Source organism: Solanum pennellii, chromosome 9 (genome assembly GCF_001406875.1).
Source record: "Solanum pennellii chromosome 9, SPENNV200".
Taxonomy (NCBI): Eukaryota; Viridiplantae; Streptophyta; class Magnoliopsida; order Solanales; family Solanaceae; genus Solanum; species Solanum pennellii.
The window spans coordinates 70,009,881-70,032,229 of record NC_028645.1 but is presented as its reverse complement, the minus strand read 5'-3'; the positions used below and the strand labels follow the sequence as shown (position 1 = coordinate 70,032,229).

General features: G+C 29.3%; 1 protein-coding gene and 1 pseudogene across 1 annotated transcript; both read left to right on the top strand.

The window, feature by feature from the left end:
* The first annotated feature begins 259 nt into the window (after positions 1-259).
* Positions 260-3,452, top strand: LOC107029383 (pantoate--beta-alanine ligase). Its single transcript, XM_015230783.2, has 4 exons — positions 260-947; positions 2,371-2,484; positions 2,691-2,822; positions 3,224-3,452. The coding sequence occupies exons 1-4, from the start codon at positions 366-368 to the stop codon at positions 3,338-3,340; spliced, it is 945 nt and encodes a 314-aa protein (XP_015086269.1). The 5' UTR covers positions 260-365; the 3' UTR covers positions 3,341-3,452.
* Positions 3,453-11,118: 7,666 nt separating this feature from the next.
* LOC107030343 lies at positions 11,119-21,490 on the top strand (annotated as a pseudogene).
* The last annotated feature ends 859 nt before the right edge of the window (positions 21,491-22,349 follow it).

Here is a 22,349-nt window from a genome sequence, read left to right as displayed (position 1 = left end):
TTTACATAATATTTAAAAAAGACTATTTTATCATTTACCTTAACTATTTAAATGTAGACAAACTTCTTACCTAGAATAATTAAGGATATTTTACTATATTTATAAATTATAATACATTACGATATAATCAAACTAAACAATTAAAATACTATTAAATAACAACAAAAAATATATTTTAGCTAAATATTATATCTACCATATAATATAATACAATACAATATATTATTGAAACAATGGGTGACAATAATCGAAGGCAAGTATTAAAAGAGACAGGACGGAGTACTTTTAGGAAAGAACCTGAAACTCGTTCACCCTATTCTAATAGAGATAGTAAAACTCATACTGGCGGCTGCCGCTAATCGAAAATGGCAGCTAAAGAAGCAATTATCATCACAGACAAGGATGAGATGAGAAAATGGACAAGGAGCATGAGAGCCCAAGGCAATACAATTGGCTTTGTACCCACCATGGGCTACCTCCATCAAGGTCATCTTTCTCTAATCCAAGAAGCACACAATCAAGCTGACCTTATAGTTGTCTCCATCTATGTTAATCCAGGTCAATTCTCACCCAATGAAGATCTTTCAACATACCCATCTGATTTTCAAGGCGATATACAGAAACTCAACTCTGTACCTGGTGGTGTTGATGTTGTATTCAACCCCAAAAATCTGTATGACTATGGGAATTCTCAAATTGGAAATGGGTTTGACAGGAATTTAGAAGAGAGTGGGGGAATGGTGGTGTCTTGTGTCGAAGATAAAGGGATGGGCCATGAAACTTGGGTTAGAGCTGAAAAATTGGAAAAGGGATTGTGTGGGAATAGTAGGCCTGTTTTCTTTAGAGGGGTTGCTACTGTTGTTACCAAGTTGTTTAATATAGTTGAGCCTGATGTTGTCGTCTTTGGTAAGAAGGATTATCAACAATGGAGGATTATTCAGAGAATGGTAAGATTTGCTAAAATTTCCTCTTGTTTTTTTTTTCTGTTGAAATGTTGGATGACTGAATTTGTACTAGCTGTTTGGATGTTTGGATGGAGGTATTATAAGTTCTCAATCCCAAGATAACTTATCTCATTACTAAGGTATATGCCTAATGTGTCCAACCAAACACAGACATTTTTATCGCTTGAGATTATTATGCGTTATATCTCACACCAAATAACTCCTAACTGGTAAATTTTATGGTAAAAGATAGATGTTATCTCCTTAATAGTTTTTGATTGTGGACTCCCAAAAGATACCACAACAGTCCCTTTGCTGTATCTAAGAATTCTTCGGAATTAGCATTTCTATGTGGTAAACTTTTTTTTTAATTATCTATAAGCACTGTTATCCAATTTATTTGATTTCTTGAAAATCCAATCATTCAATGAGGGTGTATACCCAGTAAGGAACAAAATCATTAAGTGAATGAAGGGAGTGAGGTGATGGAGTTTGTTCTGATTTGCGATGCTCATCAAAGTCTTTAACTTTTGCGTTACTACTATTTATTGATTTCTTCAACCTTGGTAAGCATTTATCACCAAAAACATCGATTCCGCAGTGGCAATGATTCCTTTATGTCGGCTTTGGAGGTTATGGAATGAGAGTGGAGTGATGAATGATGAGTTTGATCTTGGTGGTTGATCCTGAAGAGTGGATGGATGGTGGTAATGAGATGGATGTAATAAAAAATGATGGTGGTGAATTTAGTAGCCGTCGTTGCTTTTACTGGCGAAGAGGTGATTATGTTTTTCGTGGATGGAGTTCTCTATTTTGTTTTCGTAATTGAAATACACAACTTGAGGAAAGAGAAGAACCTTTTCTTCTACTGTTTATGTGCCAGTCATTTCTTGGTCACATTTTTGTATCAAAGCGTTTGTAAAAGCACATTCTTTGTTTGAATGAGAGATTGTGACTTAGACGTTCAATACACACATTTAAAGAAGTGTTGAAGGGTATAATAGGATCAAGCTTTAGTTTAGGTGTCAAAATGAAAATTCATGGCAACTTTAACGGGCAACTTATGTATTTGGCCATCTAACATCTATCAGTATAACAACAACGTACCCAGGATTAAGAGATAATTGAAATACTCCACCCTATCAACACGTAATTATTGTGCCAGAATTTACTGTACCGGACCGAACTTTGTAGTATCTACTTTCAATTACCGAATACCGAATTATGGAAACCATACTTTGGAAATACCGAATGCCACCCCAAATATGGCCATATCTGCCCTTCTGAAAGTAAAAGTGCTAATCAGGAAGATGTTGAAATGTTGCTTGGTTTTTGTTACTTTGCTAGTCTTAGTCAAGTAGTATGCTTTAGAGCTGAAGTCTGATGTGATTTTTTAATTGATCGTCTGAACGTAATTCTATTTCAGGTCCGAGATCTTGATTTTGGGATAAAGGTGATTGGTTCTGAAATAGTACGAGAACATGATGGCCTTGCAATGAGTTCCCGTAATGTGAAACTTTCACCTGTGGACAGACAAAGGGTGCTTCTTCTGCTATCATTATCTCTTATTATATGATAATAAAAACCTGCTTCTTAGATATACTAATTATGGCAACCATTAGCTTATTCAGAATCAAAATATCTGGGATAAAACATTTGCAAAAACTGATTTCCTACTAAGGTTCTCTCTATCATTATCTGGTGTTTGTGTTAATTGAAACTTTTTGCTCGTTTACTATTCCACAGGCTTTATCAATTAGTCGTGCTCTGTCTAGAGCACAAGTTGAAGCAGGAAAGGGTCAGGTTAACTGCAGAGAACTGATAAATACTGCCATTCTTACCATATCTGAAGCCGGTGGAACGGTTGATTATGCTGAGGTGAGAACTTAAAGAAAAATAATATCTTTCATATAGATAAACAAATTACTAAAGGAAGTATGGCATAATCTTGTCAATAGTGCTTTCAAGGTCCTCTAGCTGTAACATATATTTACCAATAGAATGCACAAGTACCATACAACGTCTTTTTTAAGGAGCGAGTAACATGATAAAGCTCTCTAGTTACACCACTTCTCCTTTACTACCCTCTTGAACTAGTAGACACATCACCAGTATTTGGTATGTTTAGCGTCTTGGAAGCTTTATCCGGACATGAACCTGTGCAATGTTCCACAATATTTTTGTTTAGCAACATGAAGGTCATCATCAATAGAAATAAAAAGTTCATTTCGATTTCTTGGTTTTGTTTTACCTCATTGCTGACACCTTCCTTGCATCAGATTGTGGATCAAGAAAGTTTAGAGCCAGTGGAAACCATCAAGAGACCAGTTCTATTTTGTGTAGCAGTATGGTTTGGAAAGGTTAGGCTCATTGACAACATGGAAATTGATGTGTAAATTGAGATGCATGGAGCCACTAAATATACAGTTTTACCTTGGTTTGCAATGACTTTTTCTCAAAGATATTTACTTACGCAAGGGTATGAAAAGTTATACTCCCTCCGTCCCATTTTATATGAGTTAGTTTGACTCAACAGAGTTTTAAGAAAAAAATGAAGACTTTAGAAACTTGTGATTCAAAATAAGTAATAGATATTTGTGTGACTATAAATCATTTCATTAAGGTAAAATGAATATTTTAAAGTTAAGTTGGTACTTAATATAGAAATGTGTCATTTTTTTTAAGTAATTAAAAGGGAAGTAAGTCATATAAACTCGAAGAAGTAATATTTATACCGAAACACAAAAATCCTTTTAAGTCAAACTTCATTGAATTCAATTATGATGGCTTGTAAAATTCTTAACAATTAATGAAATGGGTCTTAATAAGTTATGCTTATTGTGGTGCGTTACTTTTGTAATGTAACGGAGGTTGTAGAAGATGTGTAAGCATATCTATTAAAAGAAAACAATCAAATGATAGAAGAAGTCAATATTTTGATGGAAAGATTTTTGGGTATTCATGTTTTGGATAAAAATCGATCAAATCGGACACTAAATTGTAAATTACTTTCATATGCTTTGATTGATTCAAAAGATTAGAGTCGTCAATATGAGTTAGGTCCATTGGGTTGACTTGGTTAATTCGAGATTTAATAGGGTTGAGCTAAAATTTTTGGAGCTCATTTCAAAAAAAAAAAAAGAATTTTTAGCCCAGTCTGAATAAGCATGCTGATTGGTGGAACTTGAAAATTTTAGGTTGGATCGGCCCGTGGGCCAATAAAAATTAATTAAAAAAGGGCAACTTTCACATATAGCAAACATAAAATTCATATTTGTATGCTATAGCAAAGTTTGCATAATTGCATTCCATAGTAAACGTATAAATGTATAATTCGCTATACATATACAATTGAAGTGAATTGTATAAAACAAAGTGTATACAACGAGATAGAGAAAGAGACTTGGGCAGAGAATTGTATAAAACGAATTGTATAATTATAAGTGTATAGAACGATTGTATACAATTTGAATTTGTATAAAATGAGAAAGAGAGAAAGGCAAAAGAGACTTGGGCAGGAAATATACAATTGAATCGAATTGTGTAAAACGAGAAAGAGAAATTATATACAATTTGAATTTGTATAAAATCAGAAAGAGAGAAAGGCAAAAGAAACTGGGCATGAGAATACTTTTATTGTATAATTATAAGTGTATAGGACGAAAATATATGTATTTGCATGTGTATATACAATTTTCTCTCGCATTATATAAACAGAAACACAATTTACATATTTCGTTTCTGTTTGTGTAAGCGAGAGAGGCGAGGGTGGCGAGCGAGATTAGGGGGAGTGGCGAGCGAGATCTGGAGAGGGGAGAGAGGAGAACAAAAATATATATATTTATACAACTTCCTCTAGCTTTATACAAATAGAAACAGATTTTATACACTTGTGTTTGTATAAAATGAGAGGAAGCGAGTGAGAGATGAAACGAGAGAGGAGAGTGGCGAACGAGAGTTTGAGGGAGAGAGGTGACTGACAAACAGTTTGCTACGAGACACAATTAAATCAAAGGATTGTTATAGCAATTAATTTGATTTATTAGTTTGCCATTATATACAATTTTTCCATTAAAAAAATGATATAATATTAAAATTTAAAAAATTAAAGAAAGTTCAAACTCAAAACAATTAGGTTAATATTTTAATATTTCTATTTAGATATTTATAGTTTTACTTGAAAAGAAACTTTAAAAATATTATAAAGATAATTTTATTTGTGGATTTGATTAACAATTATAACATTAATATCATGTAATATTATTTTGTCGATATTTATGATAATATTTTAAAATTATAATTTATAATTTAATTAATAATTATAAAAAATATATAATTTTTTAAAAAGTGGACCGGCTTTGCAAGCATGTAGTCCACGTATTTGTGTGTTGGGTCGATCGTTTTCTGGCTCGCGCAAAAAATGAGCTAACCCGGCCTGACCTGTAAATGTCAAAGCATGTACAAGTAAGCCCGAATGGATGGGCTAGCCCATATTGACAGCTCAACAGAAGACAATGCTTCATTGACATGATTCTTTGAGAGACTTAGAAATGTATTTGGTGAACGAGACAATATGTTGATTTGATAATTATCTAATGGGAAAATTGTTCATAATAACAAACATTTAAATCAAAATAAATATTATAGCTACTCTTTCATTTATTTTTAGTTGGCAGCAAATGTTATTTGACTTTTGTCGTTTGATTGCGGCCTGCTAATTTAAAGAAACGGAAGACTTGTTTTTATACAAACATATTCCCTATCTTTCTTTACTAATTTCTGTCGATTTTTCCTCAAATCCGTTATTTTTTAAAAATTGGTTGGCCCCCCATATTTTAAGAAACTGAAGATTGATTATTTTTATACAAATTCTTTCCTATTTTTTCTCTTCCAATTTCTTTTGATTTCTCCTAAAATCTCTCTTCAAATCAATTTTTTTTAAAATAAATTATGTATTATTTCCACTAATATAGATTTTTAATTATATACATATTACACTAGTATAAAATCATATATATAGACTTCACTTATACATATACATATATGCATATACAATTGACAAGTTTAATACAAAGAACATATACATATACTATTAATAGCTAATACAAAATTTTATTTGTATGTAAATTCCATATATGTAAACTGTGGAATATACAATAATATAGTTATATATACATATACATATACAAATTTATATTTGAATACATATAATAACATATACATATACAATTGAAAGTCACCACGAAAAAACATATACTTATACAACTTACATCCAAGTAAGTTTCTTATTTGTGTACAGATTTCAAATCTATACTTATACAATTGGAATGAATGCCAAAGTATACAGATTAATAATCGTGTTATACACTTATAATTATACAATACAAATATTTCTATGTCCAAGTCTCTTTTGCCTTTCTCTCTTTCTCGTTTTATACAAATTCAAATTGTATATAATTTATCTCTTTCTCGTTTTATACAATTCGTTTCAATTGTATATGTATAGCGAATTATACATATATATGTTTGCTATGGAGCGCAATTATGCAAACTTTGTTATAACATACAAATACAAATTTTGTGTTTGCTATATGTGAAAACTGAAAGTTGCCTTTATTTAATTAATTTTCTTACTTACCCATTATAATTTGGAAAAATTACATAAATTGATATATTTTAATAAATAATTACTGATTTTAGCAATACTTTTTATTTATTACCATTTATAGCAATCATATGTTAAATTTATCATATGTATTAAAAGTGAATTATGTATGTAATATATATGAATTATAATTATTTTTTAAATATATTATGTTTGTTTGGTAAAAATTTGACACATTGTATTATAAGTGAATTAAAATGTGTAATAAATAAATTATTTATTATTAAAATTTGTATTATATATGAATAAAGAATTGTTCTTTGTAATATGAATTAAACTTGTATTATAAATGAATTAAAAGTGATCGAGTGAAAAAGAAATATTATTGCTATAAATGGTAAATATTTTGTTATTATAGTATATTTATGTAAGTTTCCCTTATAATTTTGTATTAGATATAGTTGAATATATGGATTGGATTTTTTCAACACTATCGATCCGTATGGACTTTTGCTATGTTTAGGCTTATTTGTTTGCACTTAATGAGGTCTGAATTTTAATAATTTAGATTTAGTCCATTAAATATGTCTGTTTTAAGATCTTAATTTTAATAATTAAGATTCAGCCCATTAAATTTGTTTGATTCTTTTTTTTTTTAGAAAAAGTCTCTTAATAAATTTAAAAAGATCTGATTAGTACAAGTGTCTTAACACCATTCAGATTCATTAATATACCGTATCTCTTAAAAAAAAAAAACTAATGTTGCACTTATGTCTGTCCTTATCATGCGGCAATCGACATGCTTCTGCCTCTCCATCTCTTTGCCGATTTTCTACGTAAATTCAAATAAATTTCATGTACTGACTTTTTGGAATTCGGAAAGCATCATTTGCTCACGGTGAAACTTTCATTTTAAGCACCAAAAAAAAATAAAATTTAATAGGATTATCAAATACATCGCCAAGTTCATATGCAATTAATTTGGAAACTTGAACAAATAATCATGTATTTGATGTTGCAATAAAAATAGCTAGAAGATAGTTACAGGTCAGAACTCCAATGTGAAACTTTTTTATGAATTTTAATATGATATTTTTTCAATTAAAAGATATATTATTTTGTATAAAATGAGATTTTTACAAGTGAAAATTTTATAAATAACATTTATTAGATTAATATTTTCAAATTATAGTAGAATAAAACTTTTAACTTCAACTATAAATTTCGGCTTGTAACATTTTTTTTAAAGAAAAAGATTCTTTAACTAATACTAAAAAAAGTTTTTTTTTTAAATATCATAAAAATAAAAAATTAGATAACATTAAGGATAATTAATAATGCTATAAATTTAGGGATTCAAAACAAAATAGGAATATTAGATTTTCGTTTTTTTACTCAATCAGTTATAATTAAATAAAAAATCAGATTTTATTTTTTTTTTTCAAATGTTTCTCTCTCCCTCTAATTTTTTTTCTATAAATTTGTTTTTGTTATAAATAATTTGTATTATAGTGAATGTCTAATTATGTGGAGTCTTTGTAGGATATGGTTAGGAATCCTACTTGGGGACCAACTAAGGTTTTCCCTATAAATAAATGGTTTTCCTTCATTGTAAAGAAGATTTGTGAAAGATCTATGAATCCTAAATATACTTCAAGAGTTATAAGAAGTCTTTTCTCTCCTCCCTACTTCCTTCTTCTTCTAATTTCATATAGTTTCATAACACGTTATCAGCACGATTGTTCTATTCTTAAAGAATTATGTAGATGACGGAAAAAGTGCAAAAGAGATCTTGCATAAGTTATGCAATAAAGTTCTTATCTCTTCAAGGTATGATTTATTTTATGTTATAATTATTTATGTAACACATCTGGAGGTACCATCTAAACTAATTATTTAAAAAGACTTGTCGACTTTCTATACGTTTAATTTTAACTGACTAGGAAGAGAATTCCTTAATTTATTTTAATAATCAAATAAGCACAATTTAGAGAAAAATATATTTTCAATCTTTATATGAGGTACGTGATCTATTAAACTAAATCTATTAACTGCTAATGTTGATTATAAGAAATCAGTAGTCTCAATTTTGTGTGTAATTATAATATATAATCATATTAATGATCATCAAAAGTGATAAAATTGTAATTATTTTCAAAAGCTTGCGGTTGAGCCTCATTGTGAGTAAGACAATGAATTTAAGTTATATCGCACCAAAAGAATAAGACGATGGATTTATGTGCAATCGCATCAAGAGGGTAAGACATCAGAAGTCTTGATGCTTTATGATGAAAGATGTTGGATTCAAGTCCCTCATTGATTTATTGCATAAGACGTTGGGTTTGAGTCTTAATGCACCATATTGATGATATTATGATGACTAAGGGAAATAATGAGTTTTTGATAAAATTAGTCATGAAATATATCTCGTTGAAGCAGATCCATTCCCTAAAGTGAATGTAGCAGTGGATAAATGTCTAAAAGAAGACAATTGATTAAATGATGCACATGAATATGGAATGAGGTACTAAATTATCAAAATTTGATGTATTCAGATGATTGTGTTCCATTCATGAATAATGAGAGCCTTTGATAAATGGTAAAAATACAGATTCATTCTTTAGAGTGAATGAGGTGATAAACCATCATGCTAGACATGAATTTTCTTGTACTGCTTGTTAACAAAGCAAGTTAATTGTGAGACCATCATAAACGAAAGTTGAGATAGAATTCTCTGCGTTCTAGGAACGTATACAGATATTTGTGGACCTAGTCATCCACTTAGTGGATTGTTTAGATATTTAATGGTCCTAATAAATGTTTCTTTTATATGGTCTCATGTGTGCCTATTATTATCTCGCAACTTGATGTTTGCAAAAATGTTGGCACAAATAATATGTTACATGCACAATTTTCTTCAGATTAGTTCATTCACTGATGGATTATGACTCACCTAAAGGGTGAAGTAATTGAGAAGAAATAAATTTGAAAATTACTTTTGGATTAATAAAATTGAAATTTACTCATATAATAGTAAACCATAAATCTACTAAAGCAAAAGGCACATGACGTAGTAAACTTGGAGTTTACGAGCACTAATAATTTTATTAGTTGGCATGAATAATTTGGTCATCCCAAAGATGTGCATATTGAGTAATGGACATACATTAAAAACTAGAAGATTCTTCAAGAATTCCTATGTTGTTTGTTCTCATGACAAGTTGATTGGATCAACTAATGTTGAGATTAAATCTCTAAATTTTAAAAGTATAAAAGGTGAATATGGGTCCGTTTACCTATCATGTGATATGATAAAAAGATGTATCTATAATATAATCACTGTGCGTTTGTTGTCAACCTGTAGTTTGACATTCATAAAATTGTTTGTGCAAAAATAACTGAGTTAAGAGCACAATTTCAAAATATGTAATCAAGACAATTTATCTTGATAATATTGATAAATACTCAAGATATTGTGATATTAAATGTCTGAGATAGTGAAATCATTGCTTGTGAAAGTAAAGCTCCATGTATTTATCCGAAATATGATACCGCATACAAAAGTAATTGTATGCCTCAAACCAACAAATTATGATCAGATTTTCTTTATGTTGATTTATGGTCAGGGACCAAATATTTTTCATCTGATTATTTTGATATGTAGTATATAATCAACGAATATACAATGATGCACAAAGATAGATTCTCCAAAAGATTGAGATATATGTTAGTTTGTCTAACATAAGGGGGAGACTAGAAGCAACACAAGAGTTGTAAATATATCTATTGAATGTCCCTTAAGGATAAAGTCTATGACATGCATCAAGCGTGATAGACTAATCAATTCTAAATGAAATAATCCTTGAAAAAAGGGGAGGATCAAATAATCAAAATAATCATAATAAGGAGACAATGTGCTCTTGGGGAGCCTACGACATAACACTTTATGAAACCTTATGAGAGGGGTAGCTACCTAAAAATAATGAAGTGATGAGATCTCAATAAGTTTGTCGTATTGTGAATCAATGCAAAATGGTATATCGTTGACGATATCTTTAATACAATAGCGCGCAATATTGTAAAAGATTATGAGGATATGAATTATACATCTATTAAAGCATGTTTGTATAGAAATAATTATCAAGTGAAAAGTGGAATGATGCATCTTGGTAAGTGTAAAACTTATTTGACTTGCAATCTAGGCACTAGAAGATGTCATACATCTAATATTAAATGTTGTTACTTGACAAAATTGATATGAAAATATCGAATGGGTTCAAAATCTAAAGCATATACAAGTTTTTGGAAAACTTGTTTATCATCCTCATAAGGATTAAATAGATTCAAAATGCATAGAGCATATACATGTATTATTATGCAAGTTGATGACTAGAATTGTAACTCTTGGCAATAGATTATTTGCTTAAAGAAGTTGAAGTAAGGAACTTGCAGAAATCTTTGACCCTGAAGGGAAGATTTATAAAAGCAGATAGAAGAAAACATATTTCGTCAATGTTTTTCTACACTCATAAGTTCCCAAGAATGGTGATATCAACATGCAAGAGGTCTGTTCAAGTAATATTATTGTTGATCTATTCACCAAGTCTCTACCAACTACAACTTTCAAAAAGATGATGCCCAAGCTTGGAAAACGAAGATTCTAGTCTCTGAATTGATGTTGTCATTAGGGAAAGTTAATACGCGATGTACTCTTTTTTCCTCACAAGGTTTTGTTCCACTGGGTTTTCCTCGTAAGGTTTTTAATGAGACATCCATAATGCGTATTATTAGATATGTGTACGCTTTTTCCTTCACTAGATTTTTTTCCACTGGGTTTTATCTAGTAAGGCTTTAACGAGGCACATAATCTACCGACATTCAAGGGGGAGTGTTATAAACAATTTGTATTATAGTGAATGTCTAATTATGTGGAGTCTTTGTAGGATATGGTTAGGAATCCTACTTGGGGACCAACTAAGGTTTTCCTTATAAATAAAGGATTTTCCTTTATTATAAAGAAGATTTGTGAAAGATCTATGACTCCTAAATATACTTCAAGAGAAATAAGAAGTTTTTTCTCTCCTCCCTACTTTCTTCTTCTTCTAATTTCATATAGTTTCATAACAGTTTTTCTTTTTTACTCAATTAGTTAAAATTAATTCAAAATCAGATTTTTTTATTCAAATGTTTCTTAGTCCCTTGAATATCTTTTTTGTGATTGTTGTCATTCACGACTAATTCCAAAATATTTTTTGTTTAAAAATCGGTAATGGATGAATTTTTATCGATATTAATAAAAAATGGTGATTGATGAGATCCTTACGGTTAGTATTCATTGCGATTTATTATTTGTATTTTTATTCTAACTTCAAAAAAATATATATTAAGAACAATTAAATTGAAAAGGAAATTTTTGAATTTTGGTTGTGTATAACAGATTTGAATTGTGATTTTTTTGTATGAACCTGTTTGTGTCATATGACAAAATAATTTATGTGAAAAATGAATAAATGATGTTATGAGTTTTTTGTATATTAGTTTTTGTAATTTGTACAGTGTAAACACAATTGTTATGGTGATTTTGTATTGATATTTGAATGATTTAATCATATTATTTCGTGACAATATATAAAATATTAATGATGTCATCATTATAAATATATGAAATATTTGTAAAAAAATAAAGAGAATATGCACAAGTACCCCCTCAATCTATGCCCGAAATTCTAGAGACACACTTATACTATACTTAAGTCCTATTACCCCCTGAACTTATTTTATAAGTAATTTTCTACCCCTTTTTGGCTTACGTGACACTAACTTGAAAAAAAAAGTCAACCAGCGTTGGGCCCACAAGATAGTACCACGTAGGCCAAAAAGGGGTAGAAAATTATTAATAAAATAAGTTCAGGGTGTAATAAGACCTTAGTATAGTATAAGTGTGTCTCTGAGATTTCGGGCATAGGTTGAGGGAGTACTTGTGCATTATCCTAAAAATAAATTAGAAAAAATGTGTTTTATGGTATGAATTGGGTAGACTGTTTGGAGTCATATTGATATGAATAAGTAATGACGAGTGTCTATAAATTTGTCTGATAATAATGAAGTTGTAGATGAAATTTGTGTTAGGTTGGTATGGAATTTGAATATAAATACAACATATTTATTATTCCTTTGTATTATGTACGACAAACTTTTATTTTTTTATGAAATATGTTTTATGGTGTGAATTCTGGTAGATTATTTGGAATGATTTGGTGTAGGATAATGATAGTATCCGGATCATGTTCTTTTGCTATGTAGGGTCCACCAATTTTGCTGGCAATAGTTCAAGTTACTTAACTCTCACTAATTGCGCCATCAACAATCCTCTTCTTCCATACTTTCATAGGATTGTGGTGTATCTTTGACTATGGTACTTTATATCGATATTAATGAGACTCATATAAAAAAATTCCATTGCTATTTTATTCAGCAAATAGACATGTGTACACACCACAATCACTGAAACAACATTGAAGAAAAATCACAAAAAATAGAAATACATAGAAATTTCATATTAATTTTTATCCCCGTTTCACCAACTTCAATTGGAATATAATTTAAATACAATTGTGGAAAGTCATACCAGATTTATACAAACTTCATGTCAATGCACAAACATATTAATACAAAAAAAAATCATACCAACTACATAGTATATCAATTTCATGTCAAAAAGATACTCAATTTGATCATATACAACTTTACTGGGGTTTGTTTCTTCTTGGGAGCGATAACACACTTGTTCGTAGAATTCGCAATTCTGTTAATCGGCGGCATTTGAGTCAAGATGTTAAAAGAGGAAACCTCAATTTCAACATTAGAAATCACTTCTAACGAATCTGTGACCTTTCTAAGTGTATGTTGACGTTTTTGATTCTTCAACATGTTTCTTGTCAACCTTAACTCTTGATTCTTTGTATTGTTTAGAAGAATGTCCTTCTTTTGAGTGTACAAAGAAGAAGAATGAAGATGATGAGAGAGAAAGATTTACAAAATGATGATGGTAAGAGAAAAATCTATCATTTGAATAAATAACGTGTACGGTAAAAGATTCCTTAAAAAGGTGCAATATTATGTGTGGAAGGTAAATTTTTTTTAAAAAGAAGTGTTATAGATAATTACCATTGATTCTCTCTTATTAATTTTATTTATCTCACCTATTAATTAAAATATAATTATAAAAAAATAAATATTTCATGAAGTGAAATTAATTGAATTATAAATAAAAAATGATATGTTATAATTTGCAATTAAAATGTTATAAGTAGTCATAATTATAAAGTAGATCTAAAATTTGTAATATTGCTCCATAAATAGATGTGCGAATATGTTATTGATATGGTGTTTAATTTCATATACACATTTAGATATGGAAAACAAATTATCTTAATCATTTGGTGTTCATACCCAAAACCATATCTTCATATTCTGATGTATATTCAGATCAAAACACTTAGAACTTAATACATATCTTAATATTCAAATGCTTATTTAGATTTAAATATCTGAACCTTAATGCACTTAGGATATAATTTGTATCCTCAAATTAAACGGTTTATCTACTTTTTAAGTCTAATTTATAATTAGAAATCAATTTGGATACATTTTAAATATTATTTTCACACATCAAAAATAAATTAATTAGTGTATAAAATTCATTATTATCGATTTCAATTTTCATCACTCCAATAAAAAACAAAATTGATATAGTCAGAGTCTTTATAATATTTTATTTAACACAATTATAAGAATGAGAGTTTGACTATGATATCACGTAAACAAATTGCAATTTAACATTCGGCAGGTGTTGTCGTGGAACTTCGAGATTCCACGACCTGGTGCATCATTAATCCACCACCAAAACAACCCAAAATTTGGAATCACCCTTCAAAACTTATTTGGGATCTCCCAAAAATAGTGTAAATTGATCATAAATACATTTCAAACTTATTAAAATTATCAAATCACTATTTTGAGATCGTTTTATTACAATCAAATACTGTCCGAAAAGAATTTGGGGTTCCTTAAAAATCAAATATTTATCTATTGACCCGTATTACTCTTGAATGCTTCGGGCTACACACAAATTACTCAACGAAGTCAAAATTCACCTTTCAAAGCTAACAAGACTGACAAATTTGCTTTCGAGATCAGTAACGAAAATGTTGACTTTGGTCAAATCTTTCGAAAATCAAAGTTCTAAAATTTGAAATGTTTCTCTAAAATTCATCTGATCAGTTCGAAAATCATATTACACATTCCCTCAAGTCATAAATAACATATAGAAGCTATAAAAAAGTGAAAACAAAGAAAAACTAGTTGAAATACAAAACGACCATGAAGTGACACACAATTCACATAGGGATGATCAAGAGTGAGGATGGTTAAACATCTACTTTAGTCCCCTAAATATTTTAAAGAATTTTATGATTTTATTTTCACTTTAAACAATATTGAAAATTGTAAAAACAGAACATGCAAACTTTATTATAATAATTGGGGAAACAACTATTTACCTTTTGTAAAAAATAGTGTAGTATTTTGAATTAACCTACTCAAATCTTCATATTAATAAATAAACATTTTACAACAATATCCAAGGTAATATATTGAAATACATGACTAACATCTAATTAATTAGTATTAATCCTTAGTCTTACACATAATAATATTATTATGTAGGTTAATTAAAGTCTTTATGTTTTTAATATGTGTGTACATCACACCCACTATGTAGCTACTCTAGTGGTAAGCTTGTATTGTAGTCTTGCGCAATTATTGTTTGGCAGTGATCATTTTAGTCTCTTCTTTCTCGGGGTCAAAACTTATTCACCATTTGAACTTTACATGTTCATTCTATAACTAGCGGTGTAATTGGTTTGATAATAAATTTATTTTCATTTGCGACATGACAAGCTACATAGAAAATATAAAAAAAAATTTAGAACGGAGCATATTAGAAAGCGAAGAAATAAGTTACTATCAAGGGTGTGCGAGGAAAACAATTCTTCAAATTCTTCCTTGAGTATTTTAATATAATAGTATATGTCACTCTCTAAGCCTACATTCAGACTTACTATTATACTGAAGACAATGAAAGAATATGAGAATACAATAACTTTCAAGAACAAACTCAATAACTTCATTCATGTGATAATCTGGTAATGTTTTATGTGCGCAGGGAAAAGAAATTGGTTTAAGAACCAATACGGAAACAGAAATCATTGCAATATTGGAGGCCCTAAGATACTATAAGCATTAGAGGACTTTGGGTTGGAATCACACTCTCTCAGCAATGTTAATTGTCTAAGGATCTCTTGAAAGTTCCCTGGAAAAGAGTTGAGCAGGTGGAGGAGGAATGTATGGTATTAATGGAGATCACCAAAGCAAGGATTCAACATATACTGATTGAGGGGAACAATTTAGTAGATTTTATAGGTAACACAGTGATAGGAGCAGTAAAACTGATTGAGTTCAACACATTTATAAATCTACCTACGAAAGGACAATGCATTATGAACATGGACAAGTCTCAAGTTCCTTTATTGAGAATCCGAACTAGACCAATCAAAAATCGAACAACGTATACAGAGGAGTAACAGAGCGTGACTGAATAGCAAATACAAAGGAAAAGCTTTTGCATTATAGTCGCAACGAGAACATGTACGAAAATCGAGAAATAGTACAAGTTTTAGTGGTGTACGATACATAATAAACTGATTTGAGTGTTGTGGAGACCTTTAGGAGCACCAATATTCTGGATCTAAGAGTTGCAATCTCCGACATGAGTATGCCTGACTCAAGATATTTTCATGTAAGCAGATTTGACATCAACAATTACAAATGCGAAAGGGGCATAACAATAAAGAGAAGGTTAATTGTTGCTTAGCTCAGCTGCAAACTCAGTAGAAATGAACATGGAGGCATCAAGGCTGCAGAGACAAAGAAGAAAATGGTTTCCTAAAAACCTTCAAACATGTAGTTCTTAGACCGACAAAGTAATAGTGCATGTTTTTTTTTTGTTTATTATTTGTTTTTGTATTTGGAGTTAGGAATAAATAAAAGGTCCACTAGACTAAAAATTCATTAAAAAACATAACTTCATTCATGTTGGGAAATTGAAAAGTAAATAATGTAGATAGTTGCAAAACAAATTGAAACTTTAGCTAATCTGGCGGGTTTATGAAATCTCTATACTTTGCCTAGATGATTGTTACGTATTGTTTTATAATGTATCGTATTGTTTTATCTTAATGAAATATAATGTTTGGCTAGATTGTATTGTTGTCCATCCTTACATATATAATGTCACATATCCAATGATAGACCTACAAGAAAAGTAGGATACGAGGTAGAGATATTATGAAAAAATAGGATAAAAGATGAAATATGTTATAAAATTTAAAATTAAACTTTTTAAGGATGAATTCAAGAAATTGAAGGTAGTGAAACAATAAAAATTTATTACACTAAAATCCACAATTTAGTTTTAATTATTTAAATTTTTATCAATAACTTATGTTTGTAAGATTTTTAATTTTTTAATCACGCAATTTTTAATTATCAATATGTTTATTTTTTGTTTATTCTATAATCACTTAATGTATTTGAATGTTGTATATTAATAATAATGTATTAATTTTATCAAGCACTCAATTGTCTTTTTCTTTTCCATATTTGTTAAAGTCTACTTTTGTGGCATGTATCCAATAATTATTGTCAATATTAATTGTGTTTCTTGTTCAAAATTTTCCTTTTTAGTTTATTTTTTATGTTTAGTGTCTTAAAATGTGAAATAAAACTTTTGTTGATTCATTTTTTTTCTTCTGTGTTGTGAACACCTAATTTTTTATCAAAATATAAAGATTTAACACCAATTTTTAAAAAGGTTATATTTAAAATAAATAAAAAATAAATAAATTGTGTAAATTACTTTAATAATAAAAAAATTATGAATTTATGGTATTTGTTTTAAATCTTCAAATTTTAATTAGTTTAAAAATAATGGTAGAAGAAGAAAAAAAAAGGGGAGTCCTAAATATTCAAATTACCTTCCCCTTATGCTAATTATTCCCAACTTCCTAACTTATTTTACTAAAAAATCTCATCCCATTTTTTTTTTTCTCTCTCTCTGGACGTTTCTTTTGAAATTTTACATTTTTTTATTATTATTTTCATTTTGTTAATTTTCTTCTTCTATTATTATTATTATTATTTATTTTATATCCTTATCTCAACCCCAATTCCCTCAACAATATTTCAAATAAAATCCTAATCCCACTCTATTACGTTCCTTTTAATTAGCACCAGACTCTCAGCCAAAATTATTATAAAAAAACACGTTCAGTTGAAAAAAAAGAGAACACACAGATACAGAGAAATACAGAGAAACATAGAGAGCAAACAAAAAGAGTGAAAAGTGAGTTTTATATGGTAATCTGAGGTTTTGTTCGCGGTTTCGGTCTTGCGGCTCTTTAAAGTTAATTAACAATTATTAACTTTGGAAATCAGTAGATCGTAGCAGTTGTTGTTGTGGTATCAATTTTCGCAGCGAGGTAATTATAAATTCTCGCGTGATTTAAATAATATTACTTCAATGAAAAGTTGATTCCAATAGCATGAAATACTTCAAATCACATGTATTATATTGATTATTATTACGTTATTATTATTATTATGTTTTTTTGATAGATTTTGCAATTTATGTCGCTTCATGATATTGAATTGTTGAATTTAAATAGATTAATATATATTTCCGTCTATTTTCACTTTGTAAGATTTTTCTTGAATTTATTGTAGACTTGTTAGATTAGGATATATAAATAATTAGTAATTTTTTTTATCTAAGTAGAATTGTAAATTTCATCTAGGGATTAATGATAAAATAGTGATAATTACTATTAATAATTTTAAAAAAAAGAATAAAATTTGAGAAATTGTATAAAGAGAACAAAAGAATAAAAAATAAATAAATAAAAAAACAACAAGAAATCATAAAACAAACAAAAAAAAACAACGAAAAAAAAAGAATGAAAAAATAACAGATTTTTTTTAAAAAAAGAAACAGAAAAAAAAATAAAAAAAAAAGAAAACAAAAAAAAACGTGGAAAAATGAAAAAAATAAAAGAGGAAAAGAGAGAGAGAAACAGACTTACAGAAAACAAAAAACAAACAAACAAATATATAAAATCTAAAATAAAATAAAAACAAAAGAAAAAGAAGAAAAGAGAAGCAGAATAAAAAAAATATAAAACAAGAAATAAAAAAAATAAATGAAAAAAGAACGTAACAAAAAAGGGTAACAAAAATTATATAAAAAATAAAAAAAGGGAGAAGAAGACAAATTTTATAAAAAAAAATAAAATAAAAAAAATTAATAAAACAGAAAGTTAAAAAAAATAAAAGAAAGAAAGAAAGGAAAATAGAAATAAAATAATAATAAAAAAGTTAACAAAAACGTAAGTTTTTTTGATAAAAATAAAGTTAAAAAAAAAGATAAAGAGTGAGTTTGAAAGAATGTCAACCAAAATTAAAAATTATTACTTTATTATAAAAATAAAAAGAAAAATACAAAAAAAAAAAAAAATAACCAAAGATGATTAAAAAAAAACACGTGCAGCATTAAAAAAAATTTTAAAATTTTTCTTTGTAAAGCTAATTGTAAATCTCTTAAAATTTTACCTCTTATTTAAAATGTAACTAAAAAAAAATAATCCTAAAATTACTCAAACACTAAAATCTCTTTCCTATATAAATTTTACTTTCAAAATATTAGATATTTATATACATTCATTAATGTATATATATATATATATATATATAGACACACAAATACACACAAATGTTAATAAAAATAAACTAAAATAAACAGATTTCAAATAAATTAGTCAGTTTAAAATTAAGTTAAACAATAAATTTGGGTAAATAAAAATTCATTATTAAGTTTAAATAATATAATATCCAAAATTAAGTCAAGTCATATCAAAGTTAATAAAGCGACCGTGCTACCACGGGACTCGAGGGGTGCCTAACACCTTCCCCTCGGTCAACAGAATTCCTTATCCGAATTTCTAGTTCGCAGACCAATAAAAAATAGAGTCAAATATCCTTTTGATTAGGAATTTAATATAAGGTGACTTGGAACACCAAAACTCAATTCCAAGTGGCGACTCTGAATAATAATTATCCCTTTTCAAAATGTCACTTTAATTGAAAAAACTCTTTTTCTTTCGAAACAAAATAAAATCAAAAAATATTGAGAGAAAAAAAGGGGCGTGACAGATGGCCACTCCGCTGGGGATTAACTAGAATTCGAGCTTTAAATATTAATTTATGTATGACTATGACTTATTTATTTACATTTTTGGATATTGTATTTATTGTCTTAATGTGCTAATTGTATATTTATTTTTATTTTTATATTATTTGAACGGTATATAAATTGTTTTCTTGCACACAACTATGAGTATTCATTAATATAATTATGGGAATTGCGACTGCGCACCCCAACTTTGTAAAGATAGCCAGTGGATCTTCGGTCCATGGTGAAGGATATTTAGTCACACCATTTTAGGATGGGGAGCACCCATGTACAAAGCCGGAAAGCGCTGCTACCAGTACGTTGCTACTCCCTGACTCGAGTTGTCCGCTCGTTTTACAGCCAGTCTAGATATCTTACCTTAGTAGGATTGAAACTTTCAGACATGATATCCTTACTAGGTTCCGATTTATTTGCATCATGTGCATGTAACTTAGCGAAATTTAGCATAGGGGCCCAATCTGACAAGGACAGATATCTTTTCGTGAGACCATCATGTGCATTTTTGTGCTACTTGTTGCATCATGTGAAGACTGTAACAAAATGTTGACCGGCTTTAGGATAATCGACTAAAGAAATAAATATCTATTTTCTACCCATTTTCAACCAATGATTCAAAATAAACAAATTAATACACATATATATACATACACACCTAATCCTCAATTTTATTTTTCACTTTTATTAAAATAATACATAAATAATAAATATATTAATATTAATAATATATGTATATATGTCTTTTGAATTGTACATATACACATTCTTTTATTTTTCTTTCTTTTTTTTTCAAAATTGTTCATTCTTTTCAAAACAACCTGAATCAATGATCACTTTAGACATTCCGAATCATTTTTTTTAACTACTCCAATAAATAATTTCGAATTATAAAAAATTTTCACAATTAAAGTTGATTTTAAAAATCCCGATTTTCTTTTTTTCTCAACCAGGTAATCATGAGATCTATGAGGTGTGATAAAAGACCAAGGGATGAACTAGTCGAAATGGTCAATGATCCCCCAAAGTTTATGATCACAGATAAAACCCCACAATTACTAATGGATTGGTGGAACGATATGCATGAATTTAGGCGGACTGAGATATTCAAACATCTTGGTTTCCTTACAGATATCATGAGATTTAGTCCTGACAGAGGTTTGATCGAGGCTTTGATTCCATTTTGGGACTCCACAAATAATGTGTTTCGATTTAGTGATTTTGAGTTGACGCCTACATTAGAAGAATTGGGTGGTTTCACAGGCTTAGGCCAGGATCTTCGAACTAAAACACTGATAGCCCCTAGGAGTTTCAGCAGAGGTAAATTTCTAGAACAGATGCACATCATCCATCCTCATAAGGAATGTGAGTGTTTTGATAATGGGTTGGTTTCTTTGGAATTCTTGTACTCAAGATATGGAAAGAAGGAAGGATTTTCAAGCTATGGGAAGCAACTTAAAAATGGACAACACCTCCCTACTTGGGAAAAACATAGACAAGAAGCATTCATGGTAGCATTCTTGGGAGCTATGGTTTTTCCAAGGAAGGATAAAAAAATCGATATTCGTCTGTCAGGAATAGTCACTGTGTTATGATAAAGAAAAGAAAATCCACTATATTGCTGATGATGTTGGCTGATATTTATCGTGCTTTGACTAAATGTAGAGAGGGGGGAGATTTTTTTTGAAGGTTGTAGCATTTTATTGCAAATGTGGTTTTTAGAGCACCCATATCGCCATCGTTTTGCGACGGATTTAAAATCTGATTGGACGAATTATATTTTGAGTCACCCAGAAAGGATGAAAGAATTAGGAGACAAATTGCCAAAAAGTGTCAAAGCATGGAGACATTATCTTCTTAAACTGACGGCATCTAAAATTACATGGAACTATCATTGGTTTCCTGCTAGTGAGGTAATTGTTATGTCTCCTATCGTCCATTCTTCGTTCTGACAGGCCTTCGTGGGTTCCAACCATACATACCCCTCCGAGTTCTACGCCAACTAGGACAAAAACAAATTTTACCTAAAGCCGAGGATACGCGGAATTTTATGTGGGAAGTAGCATTTGAAGATCGAGATCGAGAATCACAAGCTCAAAAGATTTGGGGTGTAGTCGAACTTTAAGTTCGAAAGCTATGGTTGATGATCGTGTTGAAGGAGAAGTTGACCCCTTATACCTCCATTGGTTCTTTGATCAGGCCCCTCTCAAAATAATGCCCGAAGGATCAGCGCAAGAAATCATAGATCGAGAAGAGGAAATTGAAGTAAGAATCAAGCAGGCCCGACTCGAGGTGGAAAGAAATTATAGGTCTACTTTAGATATCCTAAACAATGACCTAAAAAATGTTAAAGAAGAGTTGGCTCGACGTGATGCAATATTCGAGGAAAGAGTTACATTGATTGAAAAAAGGGTTGAAAAGAAGCATCTATCTACTATTC

Excerpts from the sequence above, each read along its gene's own strand:
- LOC107029383 (XM_015230783.2), top strand. The coding sequence starts at position 366 with ATGGCAGCTAAAGAAGCAATTATCATCACAGACAAGGATGAGATGAGA. Across the intron at positions 948-2,370 it reads GGAGGATTATTCAGAGAATG|GTCCGAGATCTTGATTTTGG; the intron begins GTAAGATTTGCT and ends ATTCTATTTCAG. Across the intron at positions 2,485-2,690 it reads CACCTGTGGACAGACAAAGG|GCTTTATCAATTAGTCGTGC; the intron begins GTGCTTCTTCTG and ends ACTATTCCACAG.